The sequence below is a fragment of the Salmo salar genome, chromosome ssa19 (genome assembly GCF_905237065.1).
Source record: "Salmo salar chromosome ssa19, Ssal_v3.1, whole genome shotgun sequence".
Classification (NCBI taxonomy): domain Eukaryota; kingdom Metazoa; phylum Chordata; class Actinopteri; order Salmoniformes; family Salmonidae; genus Salmo; species Salmo salar.
Genome location: NC_059460.1, coordinates 66,855,396 through 66,879,643, shown reverse-complemented (window position 1 = coordinate 66,879,643; position 24,248 = coordinate 66,855,396). Strand labels below are relative to the sequence as shown.

Below are 24,248 nucleotides of genomic sequence, written 5' to 3'. Positions count from 1 at the left end.
CAAAACGCACATAAACCCATTACGATCATACATTTACAGTGCCTTGCAAAAGTATTCATCCCCCTTGGCGTTTTTCCTATTTTGTTGCATTACAACCTGTAATATAAATTGATTTTTATTTGGATTTCATGTAATGGACATTACAAAATAGTCCAAATTGGTGAAGTAAAATGAAAAAATAGCTTGTTTCAAAACATTCTACAAAATAAAAAATGGAAAAGTGGTGCATGCATATGTATTCACCCCCTTTGCTATGAAGTCCCTAAATAAGATCTGGTGCAAAGATCTGGTGCAAAGAACAATTACCTTCAGAAGTCACATAATTAGTTAAATGAAGTCCACCTGTGTGCAATCTAAGTGTCACATGATCTGTCACATGATCTCAGTACATATACACCTGATCTGAAAGGCCCCAGAGTCTGCAACACCACTAAGCAAGGGGCACCACCAAGCAAGCGGCACCATGAAGACCAAGGAGCTCTCCAAACAGGTCAGGGAAAAAGCCCACCAAAACTCACGGACCAGGCAAGGAGGGTATTAATCAGAGAGGCAACAAAGAGACCAAAGATAACCCTGAAGGAGCTGCAAAGCAGTGGAGATTGGAGTATCTGTCCATAGAACCACTTTAAGCCGTACACTCCATAGAGCTCGGCTTTACGGAAGAGCGGCCAGAAAATAAGCCATTGCTTAAAGAAAAAAATAAGCAAACACGTTTGGTGTTCGCCAAAAGGCATGTGGGAAACTCCCCAAACATATGGAAGAAGGTACTCTGGTCAGATGAGACTAAAATTGAGCTATTTGGCCATCAAGGAAAAGGCTATGTTTGGTGCAAACCCAACACCTCTCATCACTCCAAGAACACCATCTCCACAGTGAAGCATGGTGGTGGCAGCATCATGCTGTGGGGATGTTTTTCATCAGCTGGGACTGGGAAACTGGTCAGAATTGAAGGAATGATGGCGCTAAATACAGGGAAATTCTTGAGGGCAATCTGTTTCAGTCTTCCTGAGATTTGAGACTGGGACGGAGGTTCACCTTCCAGCAGGACAATAACCCTAAGCATACTGCTAAAGCAACAATCGAGGGATTTAAGGGAAACATTTAAATGTCTTGGAATGGCCTAGTCAAAGCCGAGACCTCAATCCAATTGGGAATCTGTGGTATGACTTAAAGATTGCTGTACACCAGCGGAACCCATCCAACTTGAAGGAGCTGGAGCAGTATTGCCTTGAAGAATGGGCCAAAATCTCAGTGGCTAAATGTGCCAAGCTTATAGAGACATACCCCAAGAGACTTGCAGCTGTAATTGCTGCAAAAGGTGGCTCTACAAAGTATTGACTTTGGGGGGTGAATAGTTATGCACTCTCAAGTTTATTTAAAAAAAAGTATTTCTTGTTTGTTTCACAATAAAAAATATTTTGCATATTCAAATTGGAAACCATGTTGTGTAAATCAAATGATACAAACCCCCCAAAATTATATTTTAATTCCAGGTTGTAAGGCAACAAAATAGGAAAAATGCCAAGGGGGGTGAATTCTTTCGCTAGCCACTGTATGTTTTAGCAGATTGCTTCTTCAAAGTGGCTTAAAGTTGCAAGTGAATACATTTCCGTACTGTTCCCGTGGGAATTAAACCCTCAACCCTGGTGTTACAAGTGCCATGCTCTACCAACTGACTCACACAGGACCGCAATGTAGATGCACATGATAAAACATTACATGTTAGCTTTTCCCAGATAACCTGGAACACTTAGCCCTCTGCTAACCTGACCAGCTGGCATTCTAAAGGCAATTCTTTTGCATATATGACAAAATCCCACATTTTTGCTTATCCATTTCCCACACATCCATGTGATCTTACGGGGAAAAAAAGATAAAGGAGGTTTATAGAACATTCAAGTTTAATGTACACCCGAGATTCGAATTTGCGGCAAACTGCAATAATTACCAGTAACCATGTAACGGCCGTCGTAGGAAGTAGACCAAAATGCAGCGGGTACGTGAATGCTCATCTTTATTTTATGACGCACACTATACAAAAACAACAAAACGAAAAAACAAACGACAGCTAAACAGTAATGCAGGCTAAACATAGCAGTGCACAAACAACTTCCCACAATACCCAAAACAAATACACCCCTATATATAGGACCTTCAATCAGAGGCAACGAGAAACAGCTGCCTCCAATTGAAGGCCCAATCCCAATTAACTAAACATAGAACTAAACACCCCAGATCTAACATAGAAATACACAACATAGAACCTAACCAAAAACCCCGGACTAATCTAAACAAACACCCCTCTAAAAAACACATATACCAACAAACCCCGAACCACATAAAACAAACACCCACTGCCACGTCCTGACCAAACAATAATAACAAATAACCCCTTTACTGGTCAGGACGTGACAAGCCAGGCTCGCTGTGAGATATTCATCCAGCTGAAATTTTGCATGTGTTTTAGTAACTCTGATTAGCAGATCGTGCAGTTTGAGTTCTGTTAAGGACGCTTTCATAAAAAAGTGTTTGATCATGTCTAACTACATCAATCTTTGGAATTGGCTGATGCAGAATTTGTTACAGGAAATAATAATGTCCAACTGGTATTGAGACAGAGAAAAAGTTCTAATGTTCACAAGTATGGGCCCAATATGTTATTAAAAGCACTGTTTGTTTGTGTGTGGGTGTCCATAATATTGCCAACAGACAAAGAGATGTGAATGGATCAGTGGTTCACCAATCAGGGCCTTGTAGGGCTTGGCAACAGTAACAAGGGGTGCTGTGTAATGATACTGAGGTGTGCGTGCCCTAGGTACAATCTTTTTTGAGACCATCCGGAACTAGACAAAAACCTCCAGGCGACCAGGACAGAACTTTCTAAGAGCGTCTTTTAAATATCCTTAGGAATGTCCCAGTAACAAACCATGTAAATAAGAATTTGTTCTTAACTAGGTTAAATAAATAAATACAAATAAAATCAATGCATATGCAGAATCACAGCATTTAGGAAACACTCCCTAGAAATCATAAACCTAGGATTAAACCTAGAGAGGAACCAGGATCAGAGTGGTCCTCTGCTGGCTGTGCTGGGTGCCCCTTGAAGCCTTACCATTATTCAAGATGTTCCAAAGTTCATAGATGATCAGCAGGGTATAACCAGCGTGACTATAGAGTGGACAATAGTTCAACACTCAGAAGTCAATGTCATTCGTCTTTTCTTTTTTTGTTGTTGCCTGGTACAGTATATATAGAGAGGGGGAGAGAAATAGATAAATACAGAGAGAGAAATCATTCAATATATTTAAATGTGACTCACCTCGGACATATCGGGATTTTTAATTGTTGGATGATTCATCGTCAGGTTGTTCATCAATCATGGACTTGAGTACTACCTGTGGAAACTGAGGGTAACCTGAAATAATAACATTATCTATTACATAAACTTATCAAAGATGTCAAACCCTCTATGAAAGGCATTATATTAATAATTCTCCCCAAAAATTAGATGTCATTTTCTTTCAGAACTGTTGCAATACAAAACATTGAAACACTGTTAATTATTTTAAACATTGGTATGCATTGAGAGAGGTCGTAGAAAGAGAGCGAGAGAGAGAAATCTTGTTAACTATTTTAAACATTGGTATACATTCAGAGAGGTCGTAGAAAGAGGGAGCAAGAGCAAGAGAGCAAGAGTGAGAGATAGAGAAAGAGAGTAATATTACACTATTTACTTAATAGATCATCACTCACACACAGACATGACTTCATAGTTGTAAATCATAGTTTCTAGTCATAGTTTGTAGTCTAAGGTTTTGAGATAATAAGAGTTTAAAACAGAATATAAGAGGGTATAATCTATTGTCTACAAACTGTATGAATAAAAACAAGGCCGATTGCTCAATGGATAACTAGTCCTCATTTAAAAGAAAAAAACAAATGTCAAAGAAAACAATTGTTAAATAGCAGCCTTAATGTACAGTTGAAGTCGGAAGTTTACATATACCTTAGCCAAATACATTTAAACTCAGTTTTTCACAATTCCTGACATTTAATCCTAGTAAAAGTTCCCTGTTTTAGGTCAGTTAGGATCACCACTTTTTTTTAAGAATGTGAAATGTCAGAAAAATAGTAGAGAGTGATTTTTTTCAGCTTTATTTCTTTCATCACATTCCCAGTGGGTCAGAAGTTTACATACAGTCAATTAGTATTTGGTAGCATTGCCTTTAAATTCTTTAACTTGGGTCAAACGTTTCAGGTAGCCTTCCACAAGCTGCCCAAAATAAGTTGGGTGAATTTTGGCCCATTCTTCCTGACAGAGCTGGTGTAACTGAGTCAGGTTTGTAGGCCTCCTTGCTCTCACACGCTTTTTCAGTTCTGCCCACAAATTCTATAAAGGTTTGAAGTCAGGGCTTTGTGATGGCCACTAATACCTTGACTTTGTTGTCCTAAAGCCATTTTGCCACAACTTTGGAAGTATGCTTGGGGTCATTGTCCATTTGGAAGACCCATCTGCAACCAAGCTTTAACTTCCTGACTGATGTCTGGAGATGTTGCTTCAATATATCTACATACTTTTCCTCCCTCATGATGCCATCTTTTTTGTGAAGTGCACCAGTCCTTCCTGCAGCAAAGCACCCCACAACATGACGCTGCCAACCCGTGCTTCAAGGTTGAGATGGTGTTCTTCGGCTTGCAAGCCTCCCCCTTTTTCCTCCAAACATAATGATGGTTATTATGGCCAAAGAGTTCTATTTTTGTTTCATCAAACCAGAGGACATTTCTCCAAAAAGTACAATCTTTGTCCCCATGTGCAGTTGCAAATCGTAATCTGGCCTTTTTATGACGGTTTTGTTGCAGTGGGTTCTTCCTAGCTGAGCGGTCTTTTAGGTTATGTCGATATAGGGCTCGTTTTACTGTGGCTATAGATACTTTTGTACCTGTTTCCTCCAGCATCTTCACAAGGTCCTTTGCTGTTGTTCTTTGCACTTTTCGCACCAAAGTACGTTCATCTATGGCTCCTTCCTGAGCGGTATGATGGCTGCGTGGTCCCATGGTGTTTATACTTGCGTACTATTGTTTGTACAGATGAACGTGGTACCTTCAGGCTTTTTGAAATTGCTCCCAAGGATGAACCAGACTTGTGGAGGTTTATAATTTTTCTTGGCCGATTTTTTAAATTTTCCCATGATGTCAAACAAAGAGGCACTGAGTTTGAAGGTAGGCCATGAAATACATCCACAGGTACACCTTCAATTGACTCAAATGATGTCAATTAGCCTATCAGAAGCTCCTAAATCCTTGATGTCATTTTTTTACATCATTTTCTGGAATTTTCGAAGCTTTTTCAAGGCACAGTCAACTTGGTGTATGTAAACTTCTGACCCACTGGAATTGTGATACAGTGAATTATAAGTGAAATAATCTGTCTGTAAACAATTGTTGGAAAAATGACTTGTGTCATGCACAAAGTAGATGTCCTAACCGGCTTGCCAAAACTATAGTTTGTTTTAACAAGAAATTTGTGGAGTGGTTGAAAAATGAGTTTTAATGACTTCAACCTAAGTGTATGTAAACTTCTGACTTCAACTGTATATCTATATACAAACATTATATTGAATATTCAACTCACTTTTAAAATACCCCATGGAGAATAAAGGATTCAAGGATTCCTTAGCTGTTATGTCTTCAGGGCTCGTGTTCTGTTCTTTAAGGAGGGTGCAATGCCTCTGGACTGACAGTGAACATGAACTACTTTTTTAAATGGGTAAAATGTATCTGTTTAGGCCATTTAGTAAATGGTAAATTGTTAAAGGGTACAATGATCTTTTTAGGTGGCCTTTAGCCTGTCAATTATTTATTGCTTCATAAGCAGAAATGAATGTGTTCGAAGACACTTCTGGGCGCAAGTCATTAATTACATCTACACGTTCCGCTAGCGGAACACCTGCTCCAATATCCAATGATGGGCGTGGCGCGAAATACAAATTCCTCTAAAATCCGAAAACGTCCATTTTTCAAACATATGACTATTTCACAGCATTTTAAAGACAAGACTCTCGTTAATCTAACCACACTGTCCGATTTCAAAAAGGCTTTACAGCGAAAGCAAAACATTAGATTATGTCAGCAGAGTACCCAGCCAGAAATAATCAGACACCCATTTTTCAAGCTAGCATATAATGTCACAAAAACCCAGAAGACAGCTAAATGCAGCACTAACCTTTGATGATCTTCATCAGATGACACACCTAGGACATTATGTTATACAATACATGCATGTTTTGTTCAATATAGTTCATATTTATATAAAAAAACAGCTTTTTACATTAGCATGTGACGTCCAGAACTAGCATACCCCCCGCAAACTTCCGGGGAATTTACTAACAATTTACTAAATTACTCACGATAAACGTTCACAAAAAGCATAACAATTATTTTAAGAATTATAGATACAGAATTCCTCTATGCACTCGATATGTCCGATTTTAAAATAGCTTTTTGGTGAAAGCACATTTTGCAATATTCTAAGTACATAGCCCAGCCATCACGGGCTAGCTATTTAGACACCCAGCAAGTTTAGCCTTCACCAAAATCCGATTTACTATTACAAAAGTTTGATTACCTTTTGTTGTCTTCGTCAGAATGCACTCCCAGGACTGCTACTTCAATAACAAATGTTGGTTTGGTCCAAAATAATCCATCGTTATATCTGAATAGCGGCGTTTTGTTCGTGCGTTCCAGAAACTATCCGAAATGGTAAATCAGGGTCGTGCGCATGGCGCATTTCGTGATAAAAAAATTCTGAATATTCCATTACCGTACTTCGAAGCATGTCAACCGCTGTTTAAAATAAATTTTTATGCAATTTATCTCGTAAAAAAGCGATAATATTCCGACCGGGAATCTCCTTTTCGGCAAACAGAGGAAAAAACACAAAGACGGGGGCGGCCAGTGCACGCGCCTAAGCCCACAGTCCCTTGATCGGCCACTTGAGAAAGGCGATAATGTGTTTCAGCCTGGGGCTGGAATGACGACATTCAGGGTTTTCCTGGGCTCTGAGAGCCTATGGAAGAGTCACGTTAGAGCAGAGATCCTTTGTAATAGATAGAGATGGAAAAGAAGTTCAAGAAATGGTCAGACAGGGTACTTCCTGTACAGAATCTTCTCACGTTTTGGCCTGCCAAATGAGTTCTGTTATACTCACAGACACAATTCAAACAATTTTAGAAACTTTGGAGTGTTTTCTATCCAAAGCTAATAATTATATGCATATTCTAGTTTCTGGGCAGGACTAATAATCAGATTAAATCGGGTATTTATCCAGCCGTGAAAATACTGCCCCCTAGCCATAACAGGTTAAGCATGTTGTGTAGATATGGTGACCATGTGCACATGGGAGCCCTAGGTTCATAACCTGTTGGCCATTAAATCTGGGATGTGTAGCTGAGAACTCTTTTTAAAAAGGTAAAAATGATCTGTTAAGGTCATTAGTAAAGGGCACATCCTTAAAGAGCACAATGCTCTTTTTTAGGTGGTCTTTAGCCTGTCAATTACCCTAGGTTCATAACATTGAACGCATTAAGGCCTTAACAGTAGTAAAAAAAAGCAGAATGAGTGTCATGTGTCAGTGTGCAGCAGTTAGGACGGAGTCAGGTGCAGGACACATAACTGAGTAAAAGACGTACTTTACTCGAAAAGAAAACAACAATGATTACCACGCAGGGAAAAACACACCGGCTCCCAGCATCTCTTCTCCGGACCATACCCCTCCCACTCCACGAGGTACTGAAGGCCCCTCGCCCGACACCTTGAGTCCATGATGGCTCGCACAGTATACGCCTGGGGGGAACGTCCCGCACCTCAGACGCCTGGAGCGGACCAGCCACCGCCGGCCTGAGGAGAGACACATGGAACGAGGGGTTAATACGTTAATCAGGGGGAAGCTGTAACCTATAACATACCTCGTTCAGTCTCCTCAGGACTTTAAATGGCCCCACAAACCGCGGACCCAGCTTCTGGCAGGGCAGGCGAAGGGGCAGGTTTCGGGTCGAGAGCCAGACCCGGTCCCCCAGTGCATACACCGGGACCTCACTGTGGTGGCGGTCGGCACTCGCCTTCTGTCGCCTGATGGCCCGTTGCAGGCGCACTTGGGCAGCATCCCATGTCTCCTCCGAGCGCCGAAACCATTCATCCACCGCAGGTGCCTCGATCTGGCTTTGATGCCACGGTGCCAGAATCGGCTGATAACCTAGTACACACTGTAACGGAGACAGGTTAGTGGTGGAGTGGCGGAGTGGCGGAGGGAGTTTTGGGCCATCTCTGCCGGGATGAAAGCCGCCCACTCCCCCGGCCGGTCCTGGAAATAGGACCGCAGAAACCTACCCACATCCTGGTTAACTCTCTCCTCCTGCCCGTTACTCTCGGGGTGAAACCCTGAGGTCAGGCTGACCGAGACCCCCAGACATTCCATGAACTCCCTCCAGACCCTCGATGTGAACTGGGGACCCCGATCAGACACTATATCCTCAGGTACCCAGTAGTGCTGGAAGATGTGTGTAAACAGGGCCTCCGCAGTCTGTAGGGCCGTAGGGAGACCGGGCAAAGGAAGGAGACGGCAGGACTTAGAAAACCGATCCACCATGACCAGAATCGTGGTGTTTCCTTGTGACGGAGGAAGATGCGTAGGTGTGACCACGGCCGTTGTGGAATGGGTAGGGGTTGTAATTTCCCTCTGGGCAGGTGTCTAGGTGCCTTGCCCTGAGCACACACCAAGCAGGAGGAAACATAAACCCTCACGTCCTTAGCTAAAGTGGGCCACCAGTACTTCCCACTAAGACAGCGCACTGTCTGACCGATGCCGGGATGACCAGAGGGTGACGTGTGGGCCTAACAGATCAATCGATCACGGACATCATACGGAACGTACAGATGCCCAACTGGACACTGGGTGTGAGTGGGCTACGTATGTAACACCCGCTCGATGTCTGCGTCAACCTCACATACCACCAGTGCCACCAGGCAAGAAGCCGGAAGTATGGGAGTGGGATCCGTGGACCGCTCCTCTGTGTTATACATCCGGGACAGTGCATCTGCCTTAGCGTTCTGCGAACCTGGTCTGTAGGATAGGGTGAAAACAAAACGGGTAAAAAACATGGCCCACCTTGCCTGGCGAGGGTTCATTCTCCTAGCCGCCCGGATGTACTCCAGATTGCGGTGGTCAGTCCAAATGAGGAAAGGGTGTTTAGCCCCCTCAAGCCAATGCCTCCACGCCTTCAGAGCCTTGACAACAGCCAAAAGCTCCCGGTCCCCCACATCATAGTTTTGCTCCGTCGGGCTGAGCTTCATCGAAAAGAAAGCACAGGTGCAGAGCTTTGGTGGTGTACCCGAGCGCTGAGACAGCACAGCTCCTATCCCAGCCTCAGACACGTCCACCTCTACTATGAATGCCAAGGAGGAATCAGGATAAGCCAGCACGGGAGCCGACGTAAACAGAGCCTTCAGGTGACCAAAAGCCCTGTCCGCCCCAGCTGACCACTGCAGTTGCACCGGTCCCCCCTTCAGCAGTGAGGTAATGGGAGCCGCTACCTGACCAAAGCCCCGGATAAACATCTGGTAGTAGTTGGCAAACCCTAAGAACCGCTGCACCTCCTTTATCGTGGTTGGAGTCGGCCAATTACGCACGGCTGAAATGCGGTCATTCTCCATCTCCACCCCTGACACGGACAGGCGGTACCCTAGGAAGGAGCCGGACTGTTGGAAGAACAGATATTTCTCAACCTTGACGTACACGTCATGCTCCAACAGTCGACCAAGCACCTTGCACACCAGGGACACATGCTCGGCGCGTGTAGCAGAGTATATTAGAATGTCATCTATATACACCACTACACCCTGCCCGTGCGGGTCCCTGAAAATCTCGTCTACAAAGGATTGGAAGACTGTTGGAGCATTCATCAACCCGTACGGCATGACGAGGTACTCATAGTGCCCAGAGGTGGAACTAAATGCCGTCTTCCACTATCCTTCCCTATAAGCATGCTGAAAGTCTGTTGTCAATTTGTTCACTGTGAAATAGCATTGTATCTGGTCAAACAATGTTTTCCGAAACTTTACTAAGGGTTGCTATTTGGTTGATTGGTCGGCTATTTGAGCCAGTAAAGGGGGATTTACTATTCTTAGGTAGCGGAAAGACCTTTGCTTCCCTCCGGGCCTGAAAACACACACTTTCTAGTAGGCTTAGATTGAAGATATGGCAAAAAAGTGTAGCAATATCATCCGCTATTACTACTACTATTACTACTATTACTACTATTATCCTCGGTCATTTTCCATCCAAGTTGTCAGACCCTAGTGGCTTGTCATTGTTGACAGAAAACAATTTGTTTCACCTCTTCCACACTCACTTCATATTAGGCCCAGCCTTTGGTACTTTGGTGATTCTAGATGTAGCTACTATATTATGATCACTACATCCGATTCATTTGGATACTGCTTTAAAGCACATTTCTGCAGCCTTAGTAAAGATGTGATCAATACATGTTGATGATGTCATTCCTGTGCTGTTTGTAACTACCCTGGTAGGTTGGCTGATAACATTAACCTGATTGCAGGCGCTAGTTACAGTTTGAATCTTTTTCTTGAATGGGTGTTTTGATGAAAGCCAGTCCATATTTAAATCACCCAGAAAATCAAGACGCAGGAGGTGTCCGAGTTCGTGACAGGAGTTTGTGGAGTTTGTGACAAGAAATTATGTAGACAGATGCCAGGGAGGATGGATGGATTGTGTGAGAGGTCTAAATGATTAATTTATGTCAATACACGTCTATGACTCAGGAAAAGCATTCAACTTGTAGGTGCTTTCTGGACCTGTCATGGCTATGCCTTCGGAAGGAACTGAAGCAACCACACTTGTAGTTTTTTGTTTGGAACACTGCCCTGCATCCCCACCATCACACAATGATTTACGCAATTCAAAAAAGACCATTACAAATTGAAATCTGGATCAGGTGGGCATCAATTGAAGGTGGGCTTCTTATTACCTAACTGATCTATACAATTAGATCTTACAGTTTAAGGCTTTCACATGTCACTTTAAAGAAATATATTGTCATTTTGGTACACATACAGTGAGGGGAAAAAGTAATTGATCCCCTGCTGATTTTGTACATTTCCCCACTGACAAAGAAATGATCAGTCTATAATTTTAATGGTAGGTTTATGTGAACAGTGAGAGACAGAATAACAAGAATAAAATCCAGAAAAACGCATGTCAAAAATGTTATAAATTGATTTGCATTTTAATGAGGTAAATAAGTATTTGACCCCTCTGCAAAACATGACTAAGTACTTGGTGGCAAAACCCTTGTTGGCAATCACAGAGGTCAGACGTTTCTTGTAGTTGGCCACCAGGTTTGCACACATCTCATGAGGGATTTTATCCTACTCCTCTTTGCAGATCTTCTCCAAGTCATTAAGGTTTCGAGGCTGACGTTTGGCAACTCGAACCTTCAGCTCCCTCCACAGATTTTCTATGGGATTAAGGTCTGGGGACTGGCTAGACCACTCCAGGACCTTAATGTGCTTCTTCTTGAGCCACTCCTTTGTTGCCTTGGCTGTGTGTTTTGGGTCATTGTCATGCTGGAATACCCGTCCACGACCCATTTTCAATGCCCTGGCTGAGGGAAGGAGTTTCTCACACAAGATTGGACGGTACATGGCCCCGTACATCGTCCCTTTGATGCGGTGAAGTTGTCCTGTCCACTTAGCAGAAAAACACCCCCAAAGCATAACGTTTCCACCTCCATGTTTGCCGGTGGTGATGGTGTTCTTGGGGTCATAGGCAGCATTACTCCTCCTCCAAAAACGGCAAGTTGAGTTGATGCCAAAGAGCTCCATTTTGGTCTCATCTGACCACAACACTTTCCCCCAGTTGTCCTCTGAATCATTCAGATGTTCATTAGCAAACTTTAGACGGGCATGTATATGTGCTTTCTTGAGCAGGGGGACCTTGCGGGCGCTGCAGGATTTCAGTCCTTCACGACGTAGTGTGTTACCAATTGTTTTCTTGGTGACTATGGTCCCAGCTGCCTTGAGATCATTGACAAGATCCTCCCGTGTAGTTATGTGCTGATTCCTCACCATTAACATGATCATTGCAACTCCACAAGGTGAGATCTTGCATGGAGCCCCAGGCCGAGGGAGATTGACAGTTCTTTTGAGTTTCTTCCAACTGTTGTCACCTTCTCACCAAGCTGCTTGGCGATGGTCTTGTAGCCCATTCCAGCCTTGTGTAGGTCTACAATCTTGTCCCTGACATCCTTGGAGAGCTCTTTGGTCTTGGCCATGGTGGAGAGTTTGGAATCTGATTGATTGATTGCTTCTGTGGACAGGTGTCTTTTATACAGGTAACAAGCTGAGATTAGGAGCACTCCCTTTAACCTCTTATGGCTAGGGGGCAGTATTTTCATGGCTGGATAAAAAACGTACCCGATTTAATCTGGTTACTAATCCTACCCAGTAACTAGAATATGCATATACGTATTATATATGGATAGAAAACACCCTAAAGTTTCTAAAACTGTTTGAATGGTGTCTGTGAGTATAACAGAACTCAAATGGCAGGTCAAAACCTGAGAGATTCCTTTACAGGAAGTGGCCTGTCTGACCATTTCTGGAACTTCTTTGCCATCTCTATCTTTTACAAAGGATCTCTGCTCTAACGTGACACTTCCTACGTCGTCCATAGGCGCTCAGAGCCCGGGAAAAAACAGAATGTCGTCACTCCAGCCCCAGGCTGAAACACATTATCGCCTTTCTCAAGTGGCCGATCAAGGGACTGTGGGCTTAGGCGCGTGACCTGGCCGCCCCCGTCTTTGTGATTTTTTCCTCTGTTTGCCGAAAAGGAGATTCCCGGTCGGAATATTATCGCTTTTCTACGAGAAAAATGGCATAAAAATTGATTTTAAACAGCGGTTGACATGCTTCGAAGTACGGTAATGGAATATTTAGAATTTTTTTGTCACGAATTGCGCCATGTGCGCGACCCTTCTTTACCATTCGGATAGTGTCTGGGACGCACGAACAAAACGTCGCTATTCGGATATAACGATGGATTATTTTGGACCAACCCAACATTTGTTATTGAAGTGGCAGCCCTGGGAGTGCATTCTGACGAAGACAACAAAAGGTAATCAAACTTTTATAATAGTAAATCTGATATTGGTGAGTGCTAAACTTGCCGGGTGTCTAAATAGCTAGCCCGTGATGCCTGGGCTATGTACTTAGAACATTGCAAAATGTGCTTTCACCAAAAAGCTATTTTAAAATCGGACATATCGAGTGCAAGTCCGGAGTGCATTCAGGTGCGTCCTCTGCAGCAAACTTTCTTCACAATACGGCAAATAATATGTTCAGAATAACCCCGGGCATGACACCATGTTATCCTTTCAATCGTTCATCAAACATTTATTTATTTATTTAATTTTACCTTTATTTAACCACGTAGGCAAGTTGAGAACAAGTTCTCATTTACAATTGCGACCTGACATAGCGATCATCAACATTGATACTGTAAATGACATGAGTTTTATAATATGGAAATGTAAAATGCACATTTGGACTTGTGATTGTGTGGGTTGCTTGTATAACATCAAAGAGGTATTTATTATAATCATGTTTTAGAACACCTTCAGTTCTCTTAATTTTCAGCATCCCCCTCTCTGACAACATGAAATGTGCAAAAATAGCTCAATTGGCGGGAGGGATGGGGGCATCTTATTGTTGCGCGTGATGCTCACGTTTAGAATGTCTGTCAGTTGAATCCAATACATCACTTTAAAGCAGAGACTCTGAGCGCTGACGAAATGTATAGCATGTTAACGTACAACCTCTGCATACCAGTTTAGGCGCTTATCAGTAACCAAATCTACCAAATATACGGGCTGTGAGTGTAAAGGGCTATGCCAAACTTTGCTGCTTTGGCTATTACCTTCAATTCCCAGTAGTCTTTGCATTCTACCCCAGGGACAGGTTATATGGACACGCATGATGCCCAAATTGATGACGTATGTCGTGCAGCTGATAGTCAGACGAACGGATTCAATTCAGTCAGGTGGATACGAACAGATTCAGTTCAGTCAGTCGTCCTGATGAGCCCCTCCCAGCTAGCTAGTTTATGCTTGTGACGAGAAACTTCAGCAAGAATGTGAAACTTGTCTGCCAAAGTTGGGACTTGGGGTTCAGAGTCATTCAGTTTTTATAAGAGTATTTGTTTTCTTTCTTATTCTTTTACAAAATCACTAGCTAAAATAAATGTGCTTTTGTTGTCACCCTGGCTGGCTACACTAGCTAACTACCTCCCTCTCCTACACGACAGCAGTGTTCAGCAAGCGGAAGCGAAGGACACTGTGCCCAGTGTTATTGTGTTGCCGGCTTGCAGTGTAAACTCTCCCCATTGAGCAGTAGACTGTATCTCGGTGACATCCAGATGGTTAAATGAATATTACAATGTATTTCTCATGTAGGCTGCTATCCTACTCTAACTAGATCAAGTGGGATGGAACAACCCAGCTAACATAATTATGTTCCAGGACGTGACCACAAAGATATTTTAGCCTCCACATAAGTCATGATAACGTTATTGTGAAACGTGCCTTCTACATAGCTGTGGTGTCCGCTGACAAAACTTACATCCCAAGTCTTTTCAGGGTGTATAAATGTGGGGGATTTTAAACAGCTAAATAACGTTAATCAGTAACGTTATAAGAGATGTCCTTGAATCTTCCCTGAACGTGCACACTGTTAACCTCTATGGGCTAGGTGGGACGCTTGCCATGGGCTCTCAGAAGGCGGCAAAAAGCTGAATCGTGGCTTTGCAGGCTCTGGCTGAAAAAAAGTAGCGCGTTTGGGTAGTGGCTGGTTACAGTACTGTGAGACTCAGGCGCGTGCCCGCGTCGACCCCATGCTATGTTTTCTTTCGTCTGTTTACCTAAACGCAGATTCCCGGTCGGAATATTATCGCTTTTTTACGAGAAAAATGGCATAAAGATGGATTTTAAGTGCCTTATTGGTACTGTAGGTACCCACTGATGAAAGTTACATTCCCAGTGGTTACCAGAAACTGCATTTTGTGGGATTCTCAATGTACTTTCTGACGTTTAGCAACATTATGAGGTTAACCTAAAAATAATGTTGTCATGAAACGTCTCCTACATGTACCTGTTGCGTCAGCTGACGTAAGTCACGTCCCAAGTCTTTTCAGGATCTACAGTGGCTTGCAAAAGTATTCACCCCCATTGGCATTTTTCCTATTTTGTTGCCTTACAACCTGGAATTAAAATAGATTTTTGAGGGAGGTTTGTATCATTTGATTTACACAACATGCTTACCATGTTGTTACAAATCAAATATTTACATCTTCAAAAAATAGAACAAAAAAAATGTAAACCTTGAGAGTGCATAACTATTCACCCCCCAAAGTCAATACTTTGTAGAGCCACCTTCTGCAGCAATTACAGCTGCAAGCCTCTTGGGGTATGTCTCTATAAGCTTGGCACATCTAGTCACTGTGATTGTTGCCCATTCTTCAAGGTAAAACTGCTCCAGCTCCTTCAAGTTGAATCTGTGGTATACCACAAATATGAATATTCATGGTTTTGTACACCAGCGGAACGCTGGTGTACAGCAATCTTTAAGTCATACCACAGATTCTGAACTGGATTGAGGTCTGGGCTTTGACTAGGCCATTCCAAGACATTTAAAGGTTTCCCCTTAAATCACTTCAGTGTTGCTTTAGTAGTATGCTTAGGGTCATTGTCCTGCTGGAAGGTGAACCTCCGTCCCAGTCTCAAATCTCTGGAAGACTGAAACAGATTGCCCTCAAGTATTTCCCTGTATTTAGCACCATCCATCATTCCTTCAATTCTGACCAGTTTCCCAGTCCCAGCCAATGAAAAACATCCCCAAAGCATGGTGCTGCCAGCACCACGCTTCACTGTGGGGATGGTGTTCTCGGGGTGATGAGAGGTGTTGGGTTTGCACCAAACATTGACTTTTCCTTGATGGCCAAAAAGCTCAATTTTAGTCTCGTCTGACCAGAGTACCTTCTTCCATATGTTTGGGGAGTCTCCCACATGCCTTTTGGCAAACACCAAATGTGTTTGCTTATTTTTTTCTTTAACTTTAACATTTAACTTTAACATTATTTTAACCTCTCTAGGGGGTGTGGGACGGTAGCGTCCCACCTGGCCAACATCCGGTGAAATCGCGGAGTGCAAAATTCAAACTGCAGAATTATAAATATTTAACTTTCATAAAATCACAAGTGTAATACATCAAAAATAAAGCTTAACTTCTTGTTAATCCAGCCGCTGTGTCAGATTTCAAAAAGGCTTTACGGCGAAAGCACACCATGCGATTATCTATGGACAGCGCCCAGCATACAAAACCATGAATATTCATATTTCAACACGGCAGGTGTGACACAAAAGTCAGAAATAGCGATATAAAAAATGCCTTATCTTTGATCTTCTTCTGTTGGCACTCCAAAAGGTCCAAGTTACATCACAAATGGTCCTTTTGTTCGATAATGTCCTTCTTTATATCCATAAAAACTCAGTTTAGCTGGCGCACTTCAGTCAATAATTCTCCCAGTTTCCCTCCATCAAAATGCATACAAAATGAATCCCAAACGTTACTCCAAACAAGTCAATCAACGTTTATAATCAAACCTTAGGTACCCTAATATGTAAATAAACGCTACAATTTAAGACGGAGAATCATTATTGTCTTTACCGGAGAAAAATACCAAAGAATGCGCTCTCATTCATGCGCTTGGAAACACTACAGCCAAATGGGACAATTTCTGGCTCATTTTTCTAAAAACCAGCCTGAAACTCTTTCTAAAGATTGTTGACATCTAGTGGAAGCCCTAGGAACTGCAATCTGGGAGGACTTTTCCTTTTAATAAAAGTGACAGCAATTGAAAATAGTGGTAGGCTGAATTCTTTTGGGGGGGATTGTTTGTCCTCGGGGTTTTGCCTGCCATATAAGTTCTCTTATACTCACAGACATTATTTTAACAATTTTAGAAACTTCAGTGTTTTCTATCCAAGTCTACCAATTATATGCATATCCTAGCTTCTGGGCCTGAGTAACAGGTAGTTGACTTTGGTTACGCTTTTCATCCGGACGTGAAAATACTGCCCCCTACCCAAGAGAGGTTAAGCAATGGCTTTTTTTCTGGCCACTCTTCTGTAAAACCGAGCTCTGTGTAGCTCTCTTAAAGTGGTTCTGTGGACAGATACTCCACTGTTGAGCTTTGCAGCTCCTTCAGGGTTATTATTGGTCTCTTTGTTGCCTCTCTGATTAATGCCCTCCTTGCCTGGTACGTGAGTTTTGGTGGGCGGCCCTCTCTTGGCAGGTTTGTTGTGGTGCCATATTCTTTCAAATTTTTTATATTGGATTTAACGGTGCTCCGTGGGATGTTCAAAGTTTCAGATATTTTTTATAACCCAACCCTGATCTGTACTTCTCCACAACTTTGTCCCTGACCTGTTTGGAGAGCTCTTTGGTCTTCATGCTGCCGCTTGCTTGGTGGTGCCCCGAACTTAGTGGTGTTGCAGACTTTGGGGCATTTCAGAACAGGTGCCCCTTGCTTAGTGGTGTTGCAGACTCTGGGGCCTTTCAGAACAGGTGTATATACACTGAGATCATGTGAAAGATCATGTGACACTTAGATTGCACACAGGTGGACTTTATTTAACTAATTATGTGACTTCTGAAAGTAATTGGTTGCACCAGGGGCTTCATAGCAAAGGGGGTTAATACATATGCATGCACCACTTTTCATAATTTTTTACATTTTTTTTATTTAAACAAGTTATTATTTTAATTTCACTTACCAATTTGGACTATTTTGTCTATGTCCATTACATGAAATCCAAATAAAAATCAATTTAAATTACAAGTTGTAATGCCACAAAATAGGAAAAACGCCAAGGGGGATGAATATTTCTGCCAGGCACTGTGTCTAGAGCATTCTGGAATTGAACGGAAGTATATATGATTCACCAGAGAGGTGCCAGTCTTAAAGTTCACAAATCAAAGGAACAGACAGAACAGCATATTTACATACAGAACGAAGTCATCGGACAGATTGTTTACATGACAGTGAATTGGTGTAATTCAGTGATATGCCCTGGTTACTGTCCGGGGGGAGTCAGACTTGCTGATGCCCAGCTGTCAATTCGTGCACAAGCATGTGACCGTTTGCGTCTGTTTCATCTTATCAGAAACCAATTGTTCTTAAACAAGACCACTTACCTAAAGGCAGAGGCAGAGTTATAAATAAACATGAGTCATTAAATACATAAGGAAATAGTTTTTTTAATAAAGACAAAAGTTTTTCCTCAAAAGAAATTGTACCACAACAAGGTAATGTCACCTCTGACAACACATTACACAAACGCACAATTCAATGTCTTAACATGATCCAACCATATTCACCAGCTCTTAATAGGGCGGCCTATTTAAACACTGGGTGCACACACACACACACACACACTGTTACATTACTTCGCATTTTGTTAACAAGCTACCTGGTGGTGGAGAGCTAGTTTCTTTACATGTGCTAATGAAAGTCTGTAGATCATGAGCGGGAAGAGGCACTGGCTGGAGTCTTTTTCCATTTAAGTAGCTTGCCAACGAGTAACCTACACAAAGTAGCTAAAGTTACATACAACAATTTAATGCGACCATACCAGTCTGTTTTTGATGGTAACTGTACAGCTAGGCTCGTTAGTTGTTTATGAGCTCTAAAATATGCCTTCAAGTTCTAACACGTGGCACTATCCAAGTAACGTAGTTAGGCTAAGCTATCTATTAGCTTACTAGCTGGCAAGCTTCCTCGCTAGTTAGATAGCCTGACATCAAACTGTTTTATCTGGGGAGCTGGGAGTACACTATCTTGTTTGTAAGGTTTAAATAGTACATGCTGGATAACTTACCTTTCGTAAAAACGTCCAAGAGGTGAACTGTGTTGGGTCAGTTAGAGTCGATGGCGTCTTCGCTGCTCAGCTGTGTTGTTTCACTTTCACCATTTAGTAGCTTAGCTGCTTTTTTCTGTCTCCAGCCTCAGTCGTTAGTAGCCACACCCACTTTTATATTTGCAATGACGGATAATGGAGTCAAAAGGAATATTCAGGATGAACCGTCGTCAGGCCACCACTACTGCTACTTTATCTGTCTGTAGCTAGCCGCAGGCAGCATAGGTGGGCATACAGGACCTGCCCTTTTGGATTTATTCCCACTTTTTACACATAGTTTAATAACATATTTACATATAGCTATTTTCAACAATCCCCCTTCTAGTATACTTAACAAATCCTTTTGGCTAAACATTATTGAAAACACACTAAACAAGGTTTTAACAGGATTTTTGGAACAGAAAAAACACAAACCATGCCACTAAGGATTTAAAAAAAGATTATTACTATTGTTATAGGCTACGTTCATAAATTAATATAATAAACATATATTATTTTCAGGTATTGTTCCCTCTTCCATACAGTGTTCCCTCTTCCTTTACAAATTGCAGCGTATTGCAGCACAGCTTGCATTGTGCCACAGAATTTTATGGCATGTTGTTTAAGTGCCAACCAACCAGTGGTACCATTAATGCTAGTTAGTGCTAGTTTGACCACCAGAGGGTATCTTTGAGAAGCATTTGATAGCCTACAATAGTGGCTGTACTAGAGAATGTACAACCTTTTTTGTAAGAACATAGTATATGGGACTGATTTTTAGAAATTATGCTTAATTCATTTGCTTAATATTATGGTGTTTCTATTCCAAGAAAAACAAAAAACTCTCTGGGTTTCTGTTCGGATGGAACGGAAAATAGGACGCTGTACAACATGATGGTCGGGAGTAGGCTACAGTACATGGCTATTTAGCTAAAGAATCCCCGTGTCGTGCAGGCACGCGGCAGACTGGGGTTCAATTCCCCGACGGGGAGGAAGGAGTAGGCTGTCCTTGTAAATAAGAATTTGTTCTTAACTGACTTGCCTAGTTAAATAAATGTTACACTAAGAGCATAACATTTCTACAACCTAATTGTAGTCTAACCAATACACAAATGGAGATTCAGTCAAAATAAAAACTCTCATTGATTTATCAAGACCAGTCCCCATGCTTGTCTCACTGCAGCGCAAAACGGTGCTAAAATAATTGTAGGCTATTGGTTCTAACGTCAATATGATCTTTAAATAAGTAAGACCTACACCACTTTAAACAGCACATTACTCAACACTAGTGAGACTCATGTCGCCTACGGTAGGCCTACAGTATATCGAAAAATATGACGTGACTCTCCGCCAATAATTACACATAGAAGATTGGAGGGTATTTCTGTAATTCAGTGATATTTATTCACGTAGTAATTTGTTATGGATCCATAACTAAATAAACATTGACATAAAGATGCCATTATTAGTTACATTGTTTTAGTCTGAATGTGCAGACTGGCACTAAGAACATCGGGAACGTTTCCCTAGTCAGCGCCATTATTAGTGCAATGCCCCTTAAAGTGTTGCTCTGTGCTATCCAGTGTTGCTCTGTGCACTCGGGAGCCATGTGCGCCACTCGGGAGCCATGTGACCAATATATATTGTCCTGCTAATAAGAGGGTTAATAATATATCTGTGAGAATATCCAAGCGGCTTTTAAATAATTCTAAATTAATAATAATAATAATAATCTCTTAGTTTAAAAAATAACGTAAAATGAGTGTGAAAAAGGCCTTTCTTGAACATGGGGTGAGACATCGATACTAATTTGTAAATAAAGCCAGTTTGTTATTTAGAATTATTTATTTCTGTTTTTAGAGGGAGAGAAACCAAAAACCTACAGTCATCTCATTGGTCTCCCAGTTGAGGCTGGCACAGGTATATTGAACCAGCCTCTGTAGCAACACAGCTTGCGCTTCTATGCAGTGTCTTAGACAGTTGCACCACTCAGGCACTGTACAATGTGACTGGTCAGCAGTGGGCTACACTATTACAGTAAGAGCAAAATTATCCTAACAAAATAAAATAATAAAAACCTTAGTGTAACAACAGGTTTAGTAAGTAATACTGAAGTCGTGTACAATTATCAGTTTCTATTTAGGTTTATGATGCTCATTCATTGTCACTTAGAGACACAGTAGAACCCAAAAGCATAATCAGTGTTCTAACTCCCCCTTGCGCTGGTCTGGAGCAATGAAGGGGTGATGCAGGGTACCGTACTAAACCACAAATTACCTCTAAGTAACGCAGCATAATCGCTAAACTTTTAGTGGAGCAACCAATGTAGGCCTATACTGAGGTCAAAATTACATGACGAATTTCCATACATTTATTAAATCGGTAAAATTATGGAAAAATACATTGCGGGAGGAAAGAGCTGGATCCACTTCCTTTACTCCAAACACAAGTATGCTGGCCCCAATATTTTGAGATCTCTGTCGTGGAGTGATATTCAAAGCTCAGGGTAGATATCCACTTTGAATAACGTTTGCCTTGAATGGTCTGTTCAACAGCATCGGCCAAAGAACCTCCAGCTGGTTATTTCCATATTGATTTTGCTGCTCTCTAATAAAGGTGATTTGCTCAGCATTGGGTCATGCTTGTTATAAAGTAAAATAATCTTCACTAGGAAAATGCGGAAAGGTTGAATCTGGATTTCTTACAAGATATGCAAATAATGTAAGCATACAAACATGAATGAATGGAGATGATGGGTACACAGTCCACAGTGGTGAGTCCAAGTATCTCTGATCTGTATTGACATTGATGGAACATGGCTGATGAGGGCACTTAGATCAGAATGATGATTTCAGCATGAGTTACATCATGGAGCCCAGAGCCATTTGTGTCAAGAAAGCTAGGCCCTGTGTGCAAGGAAAATGACATCGAGGGCACGTCGTTCTTCAACAAGACAGCATACAGGATGATCAAAACAGACCAAATGGGTTACACACAGGGAACCAGGCTTTGTCATCAATTGATTAAACAGTTCATTATAATGAATATAAGTGTCAATGTGAGAGCAGTCAAAAATAGTCAGCTTGTGCTTGTGTGCATCTTCATGCAATGGCATCATTTGGATTTAATTTAGCTGTTATCCCTTGTCCTAACAGTTGACACAATTTTCATAACTTTCACTTGCTTGACCCACTTTGACATACCTTTGTTTGGTTGTAGTGCGTAATAGTATCCTGTTTTCTCTAGATTGTGTCCTGTTGTCTTGTCATTATTCAGCACTGTTGTGGAGTTCAACGGCTGTGCAGGTGCTTTATTTTGCGTCACTTTGTTCATGGTGCCGCCCAGACTTGTTTTCTATACAAGCAACTTGTTCTCCAATGACAGTGAAGTGAAGAAATTGTAGTAGACCAGAGTATACTGATAAGACTGCTTTGATTCGGTGAACTGATATAGGGTACATAACATTTTAAAATTAGTCCTATAATTAGAATAGACCAATACAATAGAAAGGCCCACCCTGTTCTTCATTCACAACTGGTGATTATGTAATTATGCTTATTTCGCTTCCCCTGCTCATCAACTCAACCATTCTCTCCATCATACTTTACTTAATTTATTTAATCTGTTGTTTTATGTGTGAACTTGGTTTCAATATAGTTTAGGTTTAGTTTTCAATGAAATTGTTAGAGGGACTATCAGCTGGGCACTGCACTTTCAACTGTCAGAAGAAGGAACACAAGCAGTTCGCTACACCCGCAATAACAACTGCTAAGTATGTGTATGTGACCAATCATTTTTTTATTTGAAGGAGCGGAGCAGGCCCTACTTTTGGAAGGAGGGGCAACTGGGGAAAACCATTCCAAAAAAATGACATGCCCTCCTAAAACAAGTTCTGTTTGGGATATTAAGATTCTAACAATGGCAGTGTGTTATATAGACTTATTTAGGAAAATTAAAGGACGGAGGGGTGCTTGAGTTAAAAAATGAAAAAGTAAAAAAGAAATGATAATCATGATCAGTCAAAATGACCGCTTAGCAGTTCTAGTGTTAAATACACTATAAATTAATTTATACAAACACAATATGACTTCTTCAAATGGGACTAGATACATAAAAGTGCTTTAATTTTTTTAATGGTAAAACAGATGAAAATACCCTAAAATAAAAGCTTACATTCTGTACTGTCGCCTAATATGAAACATTATGTCTCAAATCTAAAATGTCGGAGTATAGAGTCCAATTAAACAATTTAGCTTCACTGTCCAAATACATATGGAGGGGAATGTACAGTATAATAGATGGGGGTGGTGTGCATGTTAACATTCATCTTTGATTAATCTCTTTCTAAAGTACCTATTGTTCCCAAATAATTTAAAAAGTATGACGAAAAAAGAGCATAGAAAAATCTTTCTGTAGATGTGTTCAATGTACCTTCACTTTAACAGTATTGTGTCTCTCCACAGGAATGCAGGACTTTAACTACCTATACACCAACTGCTTTGAGATCACTCTGGAACTCAGCTGTGACAAGTTCCCCCCAGCATCAGCCCTGTCAAGAGAATGGCTGGGCAACAGAGAGGCCCTGATCTCCTTCCTGGAGCAGGTAGTTTCTCTAATCTCTCTCACCATAAACACACACACACACACACTTACTGTAGCACAGTATCAGTAGATTCTGGTTAGGTCAGTAATTTTTGGTGATTATGCTAAACAACGTTCCTGCAGATTTGTTTGTTGTAAAACTATTATTTGGTCAACAGTAATGTGCATTATATTGATTCCTGCTGTGAAAGTATCTTCCTGTCCCTGTTTCGCTGCTGTGTGACCGAGCCACTCTCACTTCCTGTCTCTGTGAGAACAGAGGGAGAGATGCATTCAGATTTGTATTTTTATAAAGAATATGTTTACCTTTATTTAACTTGGCAAGTCAGAACAAATTATTTTTTACAATGACGGCCTACCCTGACAAAACACTCCCCTAACCCGATCACGGCCGGTTGTGATACAGCCCGGGATCAGACCTGGGTCTGTTGTGATGCATTTAGCACTGCGATGCAGTGCCTTAGACCGCTGCGCCACTCGGGAGGCATAAGCTCAAGCATATGATCGTTGCACATTTCAAAATGCAATTGCTGGAAAAACTGTTTTAAAGCAACTACTGATGTTATTGTTAAAGAGAAGAGAGTATCAGCTTTCTGTGGGTATATAATTTATTTCTCAACC

The 24,248-nt window shown here is 41.6% G+C and overlaps 1 protein-coding gene across 2 annotated transcripts in view; it reads left to right on the top strand.

Moving 5' to 3' along the window:
- cpn1 (carboxypeptidase N, polypeptide 1) overlaps window positions 1–24,248 on the top strand; it is a 183,250-nt gene that overhangs the window by 132,239 nt on the left and 26,763 nt on the right. For both annotated transcript variants that reach the window (XM_045701860.1, NM_001141729.1), the window contains one exon: window positions 23,489–23,628. In XM_045701860.1, coding sequence (XP_045557816.1) covers window positions 23,489–23,628 — 140 coding nt within the window. The remainder of the gene's footprint in view (window positions 1–23,488; window positions 23,629–24,248) is intronic.